This window comes from Hordeum vulgare, chromosome 7H (assembly GCF_904849725.1).
Source record: "Hordeum vulgare subsp. vulgare chromosome 7H, MorexV3_pseudomolecules_assembly, whole genome shotgun sequence".
Classification (NCBI taxonomy): Eukaryota; Viridiplantae; Streptophyta; class Magnoliopsida; order Poales; family Poaceae; genus Hordeum; species Hordeum vulgare.
In genome coordinates this window covers 568,998,949-569,012,647 of record NC_058524.1, presented here as the reverse complement: position 1 = coordinate 569,012,647, position 13,699 = coordinate 568,998,949, and the positions used below count along the sequence as shown (strand labels likewise).

The following is a 13,699-nucleotide window of genomic DNA, read 5'->3' as shown; positions in this document are numbered from 1 at the left end:
TGATTAGCATCAACAACAAGAATAGGTGGCGTCGAAGGAGTAGGGGCCACAGGTGGAACCGGACACGGTGGACAACGGACCTCGTCAGACAGAACGCCCCAGAGATGAATGCCATGCATATGAATGCGCATGAAGCCAACAAACTCGATGTAGTTAGTGTCATCAAAGATCATCGGACAATGAGGAACCGCGACATAGCCACACGATGTAGACATAGTAACTATTTTTTTCTCTCTTTTTTTTACCAAGCAGGCAACAACAACTCTCGGGCATGAGTCTCTGAGCTAGACGAGAACGAGAACCAGGCGCACAAGGACAGAGCTAACAGTAGGTAGAAAACGACGACGAAGACAGAGGTCAGCGAAAGAATCTGGCGAGGGTGACGAAGATCAGTAGCTGACGGCGAAGATCCGGGGAGGGCGGCGGTCTGGGATCCGGGAACGGCACGAGAGCGACAGTTGGTGGCGGAGATCCGGCGAGAGCAGCGGTCAGGGATCCGGGAACGGCACGAAGGCGGCGGTTGGCGGCGGAGATCGACAGTTGTGGGATCCGGCGACGGGAGCAGTGACGGGCAACGGAGATCGGGGGCTAGAGAAAGGCGCTCGATGCAGAGAGGAATGACCCGATCTAGAAAGCACGGGCCTATCGGTCCAGCCACAGCCATGACGCACGCTCGATCCAGAGAAGAGAAGGGCCAAGGTGTGGGTGGGCGGGACGACAGAAGGAACCGCGGGGCGTTGACGTGCTGCAGGGAGGTAGGAGACGTGGAGATCCAGCGGCAACAAGAGAGAACGAGTGGCGGCCACAGAAGGGTGACGGCACGGCGTGCAAAAAATTGGCCTAGCTCTAATTAATATGCAGGAAACCCCTTATACAATGAGTTAAATACAAAAGGCTACATGGTTATATAAATAGTACTCTAACAGGTGTCAAGTGGAAGTGGATGATCAAAACTGATAGATATCAGGTTCAAAATGCATGGCCTTTTTTTTTGCTTTGAGCAAAATTTCAAATACATGTATTAAATGACAGAAGAGAGAGGGGCACGGTACATGTTGATTTTGATAGAACACAAGGTCGTGGTGCAAAAATGGTCGAAGGCCTAGATCTGAACCAGAAGTTAAAATCAGGCGGCTGACAATAATTTGGTACTCCCTCCGTAAAGAAATAGTGATCTAAACGCTTTTATATTTCTTTACAAAGGGAGTATATCATAACACTTTTACGGATAGTTCATACAATTATCGCCCTCATGGTTCTTTCTTTCCTGCGTGATAGAAATAAGGGCTAGCTGAGTTCTATATAGATGCCCAGCTTCTTTCTGTTTATTAAACAGGCGTTACTTTTTTTGTTATCGAAAAGCAGGCATATGTTGTCTAATTCATAGTATCTCTTACGAGTAATAATGAAGCACAGATAACAAGCAATCCATACACAGGAAAATATTCAGGCTAACTGCCACATCAAGGGGACAAATTGTCTCTTCACATCATGTTCAGAACTGGTTTCAACAACCCAAGCAAGGGATTTGCATATGAACAAGATACAACAGTATCATATACAGGTGATGACTAATCTGGTCCATGGCCAACCAGCTTGCCAATAGTTGATCAAACCTACCAATTTGATGTACATGTTTACAACATACAGAGATATGTTAATGTCCCTAGCTTACAAGTATACACTCTGGTAAGAATCGTCATCACTGTGTCTCCAGAGAACCTGCTCATCGATCTTGGAAAGGTTCTCATCATCTAGCAATTTCCAAGTCTGTATCGACTCGACTCCCATCCATGATCTGTGCCCTTTCTTGAGTTGAGTATAAATTACCCGAGCTCGCCTCGGCCAATGAGGTCTTCCATAGGCATGGTAACCAAAGCCGCCACCATAACAAAACCATATCCCGTTAAGGTTGCCACAGAAATCATTAAGATGATCATGACCAAGAAAGACACCTTTTACATCTCCCATGGAGACGAGGGTGCCAAGGACACCAGAGTTTACAAACGAGCAAGCCACTCCCTCCTGATACTCACCCTTAAAATCTGTGTACCACAGCTCTCGGACTTCTGGATTTGGGATGTGGAAGAATGCTAATGCGGGGGCAGGTGAATTTTGCTGTCAAATAAAGGAATTTGTCAGGTTGTCAGAAATATATATTAGAAACATGGGTAGCATTTGTTATTTGAAACAATGCTGATAAAACAACCAAAATGGGTAGCATTTGGAATGTGCTATACCCCGTAATGTGAATGTGACATGGGAGACTAGCTCAAAGACTGGTAAATATTAACAGAGCAAAAATCTAGTGAACTGATTACAAATAAGTTCACAATATATAACAGAAAAGACAAGGGTAACAGACCAACATATATGACATCTTTATACTACTATTAGTATCTCCATCTGCAACGGGTGACAAACTCCACACTGGTGATGTGATTAAGTTAGTGTTTATCATGAATTCATGAGTACCTGGAGTTCTCTTGAAGTAGCACCGAGCCAAGCCAGTTGAGATTCTTTGATCCATCCATAAGTTTTAATTCCATCCACCACTTCACGATCCCCACTATCCAGGAAGTAAAGGTTAAGCAGACTGGTATTGACCAACCGCGATCCAAATGGCCCATGTATGCCAACATGATAATTACCAAACCCATGTACCAGAAAACCAGGAGGGTTTACTTGAGATACTGAGTAATCCATCAAAGACAAGAACATCATCAGTTCCTCTCGTGTCATTGTGGATTCCTGGTCATGATTTCCCAATATAGCAGCCCATGGAACCTTGTACTCTATAGCGGGGCTAACTGCTCTGAGTAGTGATTCTGCTGCATCAGTTGCACTGCCCCCAAATATGTTATCCCCTGATTCAAAATTAAAGCAGGAGGATTAAATTATAAGTTACTCAGACTTTTTTATGATTAAAAGAACTGGAAACAAGTATTATGTAGTAACTAAAAAAATCGCAAGTTTATTAAATCAAGGTATACTAAAACTTTCCAGAGAGGAGCTGATGGCAAAAGAAAGCAGTGGTTGCAGTTAATAACTACTCCCTCCATTCCTAAATATAAATCTTTTTAGAGGTTTCACCACGAACTACATACGGATGTATATAGACGTATTTTAGAGTGTAGATTCATTCATTTTGCTCCGTATGTAGTCTCCAGTAAAATCTCTACAAAGACTTATATTTAGGAACGGAGGGAGTATTTACTTGCAGGCCACAACATGCTTATTTTAGAGGCTAAGCCAAGAGTTCATGAACTGTTTTGTAGTCCAAACTCTACTAACTCGACAGGACAGAAAAATAACCGTTGGCTTTTGTTGATGCAGGACTATCCGTATTCTGTTACAGCTAAGAGGGAACATTACACATGTTCATGTTGAATGTGGATCTGATCCAAATTCTACTACTGACTGCTAATAGGTTGGTGATCTTGGAGTTTGGCCTCTTTGCACCAATCACCTTACTGGTGCAATCATGCATCAATGCCATCATCAGAAGTTCAGAACCAAGAGGAGCGATGTGCGGATCCCTTGCATACAGCAGAGAACTCGCTCAGATATAATTATAAAAGAAGAATGTAAGCTTAGTACTCTGACATTAGCTCTATCCAGTGCTAAATCCGTACGCATCAGTGACAATGGGTCCACATTTCTTGCGAAGTAAATTCCCGCGGGGCCGCGGGGTTATACAAATGCCATCAATAATAGTCGAGCATCGATGAGCTACAAGTAGATAGGCGATAAGAGTGTAACCCATAGTGAACATTTCCAGCCACCCCCTCTGAAATCTGAATGCAAACGGGAAGCATTCATAAAGTCAACTCACAAGCTCCATCAAGCTGGCACCACATAGAGCACCAACTTTGTCGCTGTATATCGCTGGTATGTTACAGGCAAAGTGACCAACTAATCGATTGGATCCAATTTCAATGTCGTTGCGTCATTTCAACTGACAAATCTGCAAGACTGCCAGGGGAGATTCCATGGGCTGGAGTCGCGATCTCTGGAGCTAGATGGCCACCTAGCAGTGGCTGTGTGAGAAGAGAAGCGGCGGGGGGAGCAACCCAAAGCACGCACCGGTGAAGGCTATGAGGTCGGGCCTCTCCGCTTCGATGAGCCGGCGCAGGAACCGGGTGGTGTTGAGGTCGGAGCAGCGCGCGCCGCCGACCTCCGGCGCCACGTCCCGGCAGCGCGTGGCGGCGCCGTTGCCGAAGTGCATGTCCGCCACCTGCGAGCAAGGGTCAGCGGGCGAGGCGCGGGCATGCAGGGGAAATCAGGCGAGCGAGCGAAGGTGCCGACCTGGAGGATCTTGAAGGCGCCGTCATGGCGGAAGCGGAGGGGCAGGGGAGGGGACCGCTTGACGCGGGGCACGGCGGCGCCGGGGTCCAGCAGGGCGGAGAAGCGGAGGAGGACGAAGGCGAGGAGGCAGGGGACGAGGAGCGAGAGGAGGCCGGCCGAGCTCACCGGCAGTTTCAGTGCCATCTCACTGCCCGTGCCAGACACACCCCGCACGACTCGGCGGAGACTCGTGGTTAGGTCAAACGGTTAAGTGGGTTAAAGCAAGAGCCGTAATGAACATTTACAATACCAATTACGGTACTCCCTCCGTTTTGAAATATAAAGTGTATCAAAAAAATCTTTTAACTTTGATCAATTTTATACTCAAAATAATAATATCGACATGTATGGAGTACTAAATGAACAAAATACGGAAATACATTTCAGGCTATTTTTTTGTGCGGCTTATTTAAAATAAGCCGCCTCCTTCCCAGCTTAAAAATTATATAAGCTCACAAAAGAAAAGAAAAATAAGAGGCTCACAAAAGAACTGGTCCTTCATGATGGTATTATGATTATTGATATATTTTTCTATAAACTGGTCAAACTTAAAGAAGTTTGACTTCTCATAAAAAAATTAATGAGCCGTATATTTTGGGACCAAGGGGGTACATAGAAAGGTCATGATGTTAAATTGTATAAGCATCCATAAATGATAAGGTTTATAAAGTTTGCCTTTTCACCAAAAAAATAAATTATGTGCTATAATTTGGGAATGGCAAGGTCAAATGATAATCTTCTCAAAACAATATCAAACCATTAGACAGCACTTAAGCACAACGAGCTTACAAGTTCACAGACTTCTAGGTTCTTCGTAATAATCTTTAGATAAAAGAGGAGACTTCTTAGTACAGGGGAGAACAATAACAGGGAATCATCTAGCGTTCAGGAAATCAACAGATACATTTGTAATATGTCTTTTTGAGGGCGCCTCACACGAAATCACAGCTATGATGAAAATAGGTGATATGTATGCGGAATTTGATCACATCTGACGTCCTCGTCGCGTACCCCGGTACTTCAAGAACGGTGCTTGTCGACACGCTTCTTGCTCTTCCTCCGGCTGCCCTTGCCATCAGAATCAGAATCAGACTCGGACTCAGATTCAGATCCAGAGGACGACGACGACGTGTCCCTCCGGTGCCTTCTCTTCTTCTGCTTCGTCTTGCTCCGGCGCTTCTTCTTGTCCTCCGAGTCTGAGGAGCTGTAGCTTGAGCTGCCGCTCTCAGAAGAATACTCAGAGCCAGTCCCTGATGATTCAGAGTCGGAGTCGGAGTCAGACACCGGCGCGCGATGTTTCCTCTTGCTCTTTGACTTGCTCCTTGCCTTCCTTTTCTGAGACTTCTCCTTCTTCAGCTTTTCTCTCGTCAGCTTCCTTTCTTCCTCCATCTCCTTCTCCAGATCAGGGTTCACGAACTGGGAGGGAGCCGGCAGCCACGCCTTCTTCAGCCTTGGGTCCTTAAGCTGGTCCGTCCTCGAGGGCCGCGATATATAGACTCGTTCATTCTTGCACTCGTATGTCCAGTGCCCAGGCTGGAAGCACTTCTGACATTGGCCCCCAGCAGTTGCAGAAGCTGGTTCAGCATTTGGTCTCACACCCAGCCTCACAGCCTTCTCGGTACTCATCAGATACATCTGCCTCTTGGCTTCCTTCCTCTCCTGCCAGCGGCTTGGTCCCTCTTCCTTCTGCCCATAGGCATTGACATTGCGAGCGGCAGCTTCCGCTGCACGTTCAGCTTGAGCCCTGCTCAATCCCTTAGCATTTGACAAGGCCTGTGCCTTTATCCGGTCAGCTGCAGCCTGAGAATCATTTCCAGACATCTTGATACACCCAAGAAGAAAAGTTTATACAGGACCAGCAATCTCAATATCCTGCAACGAAACAAACACTACTGGTTACTAGTGAAGTGAGGTCATGGCTATTATAAATTTACGCAGGCAGTCATGCAGACAAACAAGTTTAGACCTTTTCCATAATTCATTTACTGCATAACCCAAGGAATTTCGTCACTTGGTAGGGCAAGAAAATACACACTGATGGCGCTAACAAAATCTACATAAAGACTGTTACAGAACTGCAACCAGTACTGCTTAAAAATGAACCAAGTCAACAAATCAAACACCAATAGGGTATGTATACCACAAATCAACCTCTCACATATATGAACTGAACAATTATAGCTCAGATTTATTTTCTTGCAATTAAGTAAATAAATAGATATTCTACTAGGGTGCAAATAACATGACATGGGAACTTTAAAATGTCATGTGGAATTAAAGAAACAAGTGCAGTGGCAATTCAAAGCTATTCACTAGCTAACACATTAAGAGCCACATCCAAGAAGAGAAGGTTATACAGAACCAGCAATTTCAATATCTTCCAAGGAAACAAACTATATTGGTTTTTAGCTAAAGAGAATATTTGTCTAGCTGGCTAAAATTCACGCAGGCAGTCATGCAGACAAACACATTCAGACTAATTTCATTTACTGCAACTATAACCCAAGGAAGTCCGTCCCTTGCAAGGGCAAGAAAAAACACGCTTATGGGGCTAACAAAATCTTCATAGAGGCTCTGTTACACAATAGCAACCAGTACTGCTTAAAAAAATAATTTAACAAATCACCACATCAGGCGCCAATATGTATGTATATCGCAAATAAACCTTGCCGTATATGAACTGAACAACCATAGCAGAGATTTGCCCGTCTTGCAGCTAAGTAAGTAAACAGATACTCTAATTGGAAGTGCAAATTACATGGTACCAGAACCTTAAAATGTCACCAGTGGCAACTCAAAACTATTCACCAGCCAACAAACACATTCATAGTTATATATAGCAAAAGCAACACTTCTGCTTCAAGGCCCTTCCATACACATAAACAACCCATCTGCGTCAAGACTTTATACAATGACAAGGACGGAACCAACAGGCATCTATTTGGGTACATGTAAACAACAGCCAGGAGGGACGGATCTGTACGGCGCACACCAGCACACGCAAAATTGGCGGAGGTCAGCGGGGTTTAATCCAGCTAATCACCGGATACCGGAGAACCCATACCTCGAACACCAACGGCGGAGTCGCGGACGGAGCAGAGCGGGGGCAGGGTCGCGATTTCGCGACGAGGTAGGACGGGAACGTCGACGGCGGCAGCGACGCACGGGTGAGGCGAGGGGCTCGTCCGGGGGGGGCGGGGGGAGGCGTCGGCGGCGAGGCCGCGGCAGCGCTAGGGCACGGCGATGGAATGAGGGGCGATTTTCTGTTGGAGCCGCGGCTCGGGTCGGGTTGGGGATTTTAGGAGTCGGCGGAGGGGAAGGGGGAGAAAGATACGGAGACGGTGAAGGGGAGAAAAGTCTGCCGCGATCTGACGGTGGATCTAGGCTTAGGGTGTGTGTAGTTTTTATTTGTTTTTGCGGCGTGTATTTCAAATAAAAAAAATCTATTGTGGTGATATGTGTTTATTTTATTTTATTATATACTAGCAGAAATGTCCGTATGTTGCAATAGAAGAAAAAAAATCCTTTCATGTTTGTTGGTCTATGTGATGCTATCAAGATTCATCTTAATCAAAAACTTAATTATCTATTTGTTAATGTATCATACATGCACAATATATTTTTTTAGAAAAGGACATGCCCAATACATGCATTTGCCTACATAAAAAATAAAAAGATCTGTAGTTGAATGGCCATGCATTGTTATGTAGAAAAAAAATCAACTAATTGCAACTTCTTCATTTCCTAATTAAATCTAGCCACCTTGACCACTCTTATTTGTCATGTCACTCAAGTAACTAAAGTAATTTAGTCACGTCCAATGAAGGAGAAATGTCCGTGATTAAATAAAACTACTAGCAAAAGAGCTCGTGCGTCGCAACAGGAGAGAAAATAACACATGCTCTGAACGCAATTTATTTTCACATGGCATCACATTTGTGTTGCTGACGATGGCTTTAGTGCTCACACAACGAAAACGCGTTTGAATGTACAGTCACTCGGAATAAGATGAGAAATATGTTGTTTCTTCCCCACGAGGTTTTTCAAAGGTGTGCATGTGTGATTAACGATGTTTTCTTTCCTCTCAATTTGATTTTAATTTAATGAATGTTTATTGCAATTCGTATCGTCGTCGGAAAGAGAGAGAAAAAAGAACCGTACACTACAGATTAAGTTTGTACCAAAAATAATATTTAAAAAGTATTCAACAGCTAAAAATAACATCCTATTTAGATTCTACATATTTTTTTAATCAAATTTCATATATAACATGTTAAAATCGGAGTTACGGTTTAAAAGATATGGGCAATTTTGTTTTATATAAAATTTGGATTGATTAACTGAAAAGTTAGGTTTTTTTGTTAAAATAGGGAGGACAGGTTGATTACCTGAAACATCAGGGGTTTTTCTGAACAATGCAAAAGAACGATTCGTTTTCTGACTTAAATACGGACTGCGGGTTGATTACCTAAAACATCAGGGGGTTTTCTGAAAAAAATAAAAACGATTTGTTTTTTGACTTAAATCCGGACTGCGGGTTGATTTCAGGAAACGTTGGAGGCTTTTTTTAAAAGTGGCACGACGGACGGCAAAAGCAATCGACGCTTTATTATTAGGGATAGATATATCAAAGGCACTTTTAGACCCTAGTTTGGGAATATGGTATTTCCATCACTAACCATCTAAATTTGTGCATGGCTTCCTAGATAGTTGTGGAAACATCATACATATCAGTATCACAGTTAGCAAAACCTCGGTATCGTCTGAATCTTAGTGCAAAAATTTAGAACACGCATCCTACCTGCTGCTTCTCAGCTCGAGTAAACAACTTGACATTGTTGTCATGGTCAAAAATTAAATCACGTGAAATTATCAATACAATGTACAATAGATGAGACGAAATATGAGTTTACACATACACTACAATCCATTGTGAGCTGGAGGAATCTAAACAAATCTTGTATTTCTAAATAACTACAACCCACTAGCATTTTTTTTCTAAACATGCATGTAATTCATAAATTACATTGTACATGAGCACATGAGCAACTCACACTAATCTTACATAAGCAAAAAATCAAAACCTCGGTAAGTCATAAATTATATTGTATGCCACATGAGCAACTCATGCATATAAGTCATAAATTACATTGTTTTTATTACTCTATGTATGCATGCAAGCACCACTTCCCTATATATGCAAGTATGCCACATGAGCGACTCATGCATGTAAGTCATAAATTACATTGTTTTTTTATTACTCTATATATGCATGCAAGCACCACTTTCCTAGATATGCAAGTATGTCACATGAACAACTCATGCATGTAAGTCATAAATTACATTGTTTTTTTATTACTCTATATATGCATGCAAACGCCACATCATTAATTCATGCATGTTACTCTTAAGTTAATTTTTGCATTAGATTTTGTATTGACAATATATGTGGTGGTCTTTTCAAGTATTGTGTGGATGAAGTTTTTGAGACTTAGGTGAAACCCGGATATGAGAGGATTGAACGAGACACAAAAGCTCAAGCTTGGGGATGCCCAAGGCACCCCAAGTAAATATTTCAAGAAGTCTCAAGAATCTAGGCTTGGGGATGCTATGCATCCCACCTCTCTTCATCAACAACTACGGTTAGCCTATGTTGAGCCTAAATTTTTTATTTGTCCACATGATATGTGTTATTCTCGAAATGCATTTTTGTTTAGTTTGTTGTTTGAATAAAATTATAAGATTTGGAAATATTTATTCAGAGAGAGTCCTCACATAGCTACTTGATTGTTTAACTACTCATTGATCTTCACTATCTTTTGAGAGTAGTTTGATTGTTTTCTCTTGTGCTTCACTTATATCCTATGAGTAAATTGTTAAATGTATTGAATACCATGAAGTTGAAATTATATGTTCATGTAATGCCCAGTAGTAGCTTCGCATTAGGTTTAGAAAGTGAAATCCTTTGAAGCTTGACAATCACAATATTGACCATACAAGCAATTCATGAATGATTGGTATAAGGAAGAGAACTTTCACATATAAATATATTATCTTGGACATATTCTATGATTGTGAATACCCATTAATTATTTTCAAACTTGAGAAAACTAGTTTTAAGTTGGACAAGGAAGACAACATAATGAGTTATGGTTGTGTATATTTGCATAGAAGTTATATTGTTTTGGATCCTGTAAGATGTGGTGTTTGCTTAGGATCTTTTGCTAGCCAAAAAATTGTACTAAGTATAGATGCTACTTGTGCATCCAAAAACCCTTAAACCCAGTTTCTTTCCATGAGTGTCCACCATACCTACCTATGGATTGAATAAGATCCTTCAAGTAAATTGTCATCGGTGGAAAAAAGTAATAAAAATGCTTCTAAATGTGTTTGATCATTTCGCGTAAGAGAAAATTGAGCGTTGTACGAACTTGTGATGGCAAAGTAATAAAAGCGACGGACTCCATAATAAAGGTTGCTATCATACGGGTCAATATAACGTGACGTTCTTTTGCATTAAGGGATTGTGGATACAAAATCAAAAAGCGTATGACAACCTCTGCTTCCCTCTCAGAAGGGCCTACCTTTTACCGTTCAATATTTACTTGTCGTGGGTATAAGCCTGACAGTAGATGTGTAGGGTACGAAAAGGATGGGCAGAGCCTTAGCTACGGCGAGGTTGTATGAGTTCAGGCCCCTCTGCGGTGGAGGTAATAGCCCTACGTCTTAGTGCTCAGGGAGCTTGTTGTCGAGTGGAAATATAGAATATAATGAGTTGCTAACCCCTCTACCAGTGGGGGAGGGTGGCTTATATAGAGTGCGCTGCCCTCCACAACGGTTCCGGTACAGGGGTGGAGTAGTGGGGATTGAATGCGTACGTTACAGGTAACATATGTTCTAAATGCTAATAAATGCACCCAGAAACGTGCGACTGTTTCCCTCCAGAGAGGTTACGATGTACCGAGTGTAGCCAGTCGGTTAGCTTGGTATCCTCCGAATGCTAGTCTCCGACTGGATGGTCGAGGACCTGTTACCGACTGGATGATGGGGACTCCTTAATTCAGTCGGGACTGACTAAGGGCCTTGTCCTTTGTGAGGGGTAGTCCTTGGGTAGGACCTACATGGCAGGCCTATGACCCTACCCTAGGACTATGACCCCATCATTAGTCCCCGAATGGATTGGGGTTGGAACGACGAAGCGTTGCTTGAAGTTTGGATCCGACTGGAACAGATTCGGCTTGGGCGTTGCTTGCCTCAATCCATTTTATCTCTTCTAACCAATGATCCGAGTGGAAGTACTCGCGAAACAGACTGTCGGAAGCCGAGTGCTTCTGTAGCATCTTTTGACGCGACCGGTCAACTGACAGCGGCGGATTTTCCGGGATCTCAAATTTCGGTTTCCGCGCGCTCAGTGGGGATGACGCCATCGCGCTCGAGTAGCGCCTGACGCCTCGATTCTCGCGCCTTCAACCTCTCCACTAATATCACCGCGGTGGGTCGGGGGGATAAGGTTTCGGGGCCACCTGCCAGCGACCTAGTCGAAACCCTACTTAAATCTCGGCGGTGAGGCTTCTTCGTTACGCTCGCCGAATCTCTTGCCTTTGCCTGCTCCGTCTCTCTCGCCACCTCCAGCGCCTCTACACTCTTCCCTCTCCCTTCCTCCCGCGGGCTCGCGGTTTCCGCCATGACCAAGGGTCAGACAAGCAAGATGGAGGCGAGGAAGAAGAAGGGGAAGGTGGCGGCTCCTGCTCAGCGGTGGCAGCGGCCGCTGCCGGCGGGGTGGATTCAAGGCGACTTCCTCCCCTCCACGGTGACGGAGGGGGATCTGCTGCAGCTGGTCGAGCACGGGATGATCATGCACAAGACTTAGGCTGCAAGCGGAGAACGAGGTCGAGCCGGCGCCCCGGGAGGGGGAGCGCATCTTGCTTCTCAGCCACGTCTATCGAGGTTTCTCCTTGCCTCCGCATCCTTTCTTCAAGGGCATCATGAATCACTTCGGGGCACAACTTCACCACTTTCCCCCGAACGCCATCGCCCATCTCTCTGCCTTTATAGTTCTGTGCGAGTGTTTCATTGGCTGTCCTCCCCATTGGGGGCTGTTCAAGCACATATTTTCTGCTAGATCCCAGACCATCAAACGACTTAGCCAGTCAGATGATAAAACACATCTTCTCCAGCTCTGCGGGGGTCTAGGTTTCCAGAATCGGAGCAGTTATCCTGCCCTCCAGCTAAGTGAGTCGGTCAGGAACTGGCAGTCGACGTGGTTCTACTGCCAGGATATCGCCTGCCCGAATGCTTCGACAGGGCTGCCTCCCTTTAGCTTAGATCGGCCCGCCCCACCTAAGCAACTCGCACTCACGAGGGCGGAGAAGAACGACATCCAGCCTCTGGTCGGGGCGCTCGTAGATGTCGTCGGGAGGGGGGTCACTGGCATAGACTTGCTGTAGGTCTTCCTTGGTCGGCGTATCCAGCCCCTGCAGGCTCGCGGCCACGCCATGTGGCATTATACGGGGCCCGAGGATTCCACTCGGACCAACGTTGTGGGCGTGACTGGGGAGAGGGTGACCTCGTGGGTGCTCCAGATCACACGGCCCTGCGAGAATCCCAAAGGATCCCGGCGAGTGAAGCCCTTCTGCGCGGATAATCCTCCTCCGAATCAGGTGAGTGGCACTTGTCGAGTGCTCCTAACTGTCTTAATCTTATCGTTTGCTTGAATCTCTATGCGACGTCTAATGTCGCCGACTGAATTTTACGCAGGAGTGGACCAACTGGTTTTCTCCCATCTCGAACGGGAACCCGGCCGAGGAGGAGGAAGGCAGCCAGGAGGGCAGCGTGGAGAGCGTTGAATATGTCTCCGACAGCGGGGAGTCGGAGGAAGAGACCAACGAGGAAGAGGAGGAAGACGAAGAGCAGGACTCTCCGCCTCCGCAAACAGAGCATCGGACCAAGCGCCGACACGAGCCTGCCGTTCCCTTGGCCCCTCCAGCATCTTCGAGTGCTCCGCCCACTACCCCGGTGGTCCCGAGTGCTCGGAGCACTAAAAGGGCCAGGGATGCTGCCGCTGAACCTGCGGGTCAGTCTTCCAAGGCGGCCAAACCGAGTGGGTCCAAACCTCGGAAGGCTCTGCCGCGGATGAGGGTTGTTGTCCCCGTCACTTCCACGTAGGTGTATCGATCCTCTAATTTCTTCTGATATCCGAGTGAATTCTTGTTCATTGGTCGAATGGATTTCACTCGACAGAGTTGCTACTTCTGCCACCTCTCCGGTGCACCAAGAAGACGGCCTCATGGACATGGACAACGTCGTCTCGTCCCAGCCAGGTGTGTTGTAGTGACCTTGAGTGTTTTGTTCT

At 45.2% G+C, this 13,699-nt stretch overlaps 2 protein-coding genes across 2 annotated transcripts; both read right to left on the bottom strand.

The window, feature by feature from the left end:
* Positions 1–1,505: 1,505 nt before the first annotated feature.
* LOC123411389 (probable inactive purple acid phosphatase 28) lies at positions 1,506–4,527 on the bottom strand. Its single transcript, XM_045104328.1, has 4 exons — positions 4,309–4,527; positions 4,087–4,237; positions 2,476–2,867; positions 1,506–2,118 (listed from the first exon to the last, which is right to left on the bottom strand). Exons 1-4 carry the CDS (start codon positions 4,489–4,491, stop codon positions 1,672–1,674), a joined length of 1,173 nt encoding a protein of 390 aa, XP_044960263.1. The 5' UTR covers positions 4,492–4,527; the 3' UTR covers positions 1,506–1,671.
* A 549-nt stretch (positions 4,528–5,076) lies between these two features.
* On the bottom strand, positions 5,077–7,712 carry LOC123408725 (zinc finger CCHC domain-containing protein 10). Its single transcript, XM_045101776.1, has 2 exons — positions 7,412–7,712; positions 5,077–6,219 (listed from the first exon to the last, which is right to left on the bottom strand). The coding sequence occupies exon 2, from the start codon at positions 6,166–6,168 to the stop codon at positions 5,368–5,370; it is 801 nt and encodes a 266-aa protein (XP_044957711.1). The 5' UTR covers positions 6,169–6,219; positions 7,412–7,712; the 3' UTR covers positions 5,077–5,367.
* Between the last annotated feature and the right edge of the window lie 5,987 nt (positions 7,713–13,699).

Excerpts from the sequence above, each read along its gene's own strand:
- LOC123411389 (XM_045104328.1), bottom strand. The coding sequence starts at position 4,491 with ATGGCACTGAAACTGCCGGTGAGCTCGGCCGGCCTCCTCTCGCTCCTC. Across the intron at positions 4,238-4,308 it reads GCGCCTTCAAGATCCTCCAG|GTGGCGGACATGCACTTCGG; the intron begins GTCGGCACCTTC and ends CCTTGCTCGCAG. Across the intron at positions 2,119-2,475 it reads CTACTTCAAGAGAACTCCAG|CAAAATTCACCTGCCCCCGC; the intron begins GTACTCATGAAT and ends TTTATTTGACAG.
- LOC123408725 (XM_045101776.1), bottom strand. The coding sequence starts at position 6,168 with ATGTCTGGAAATGATTCTCAGGCTGCAGCTGACCGGATAAAGGCACAG.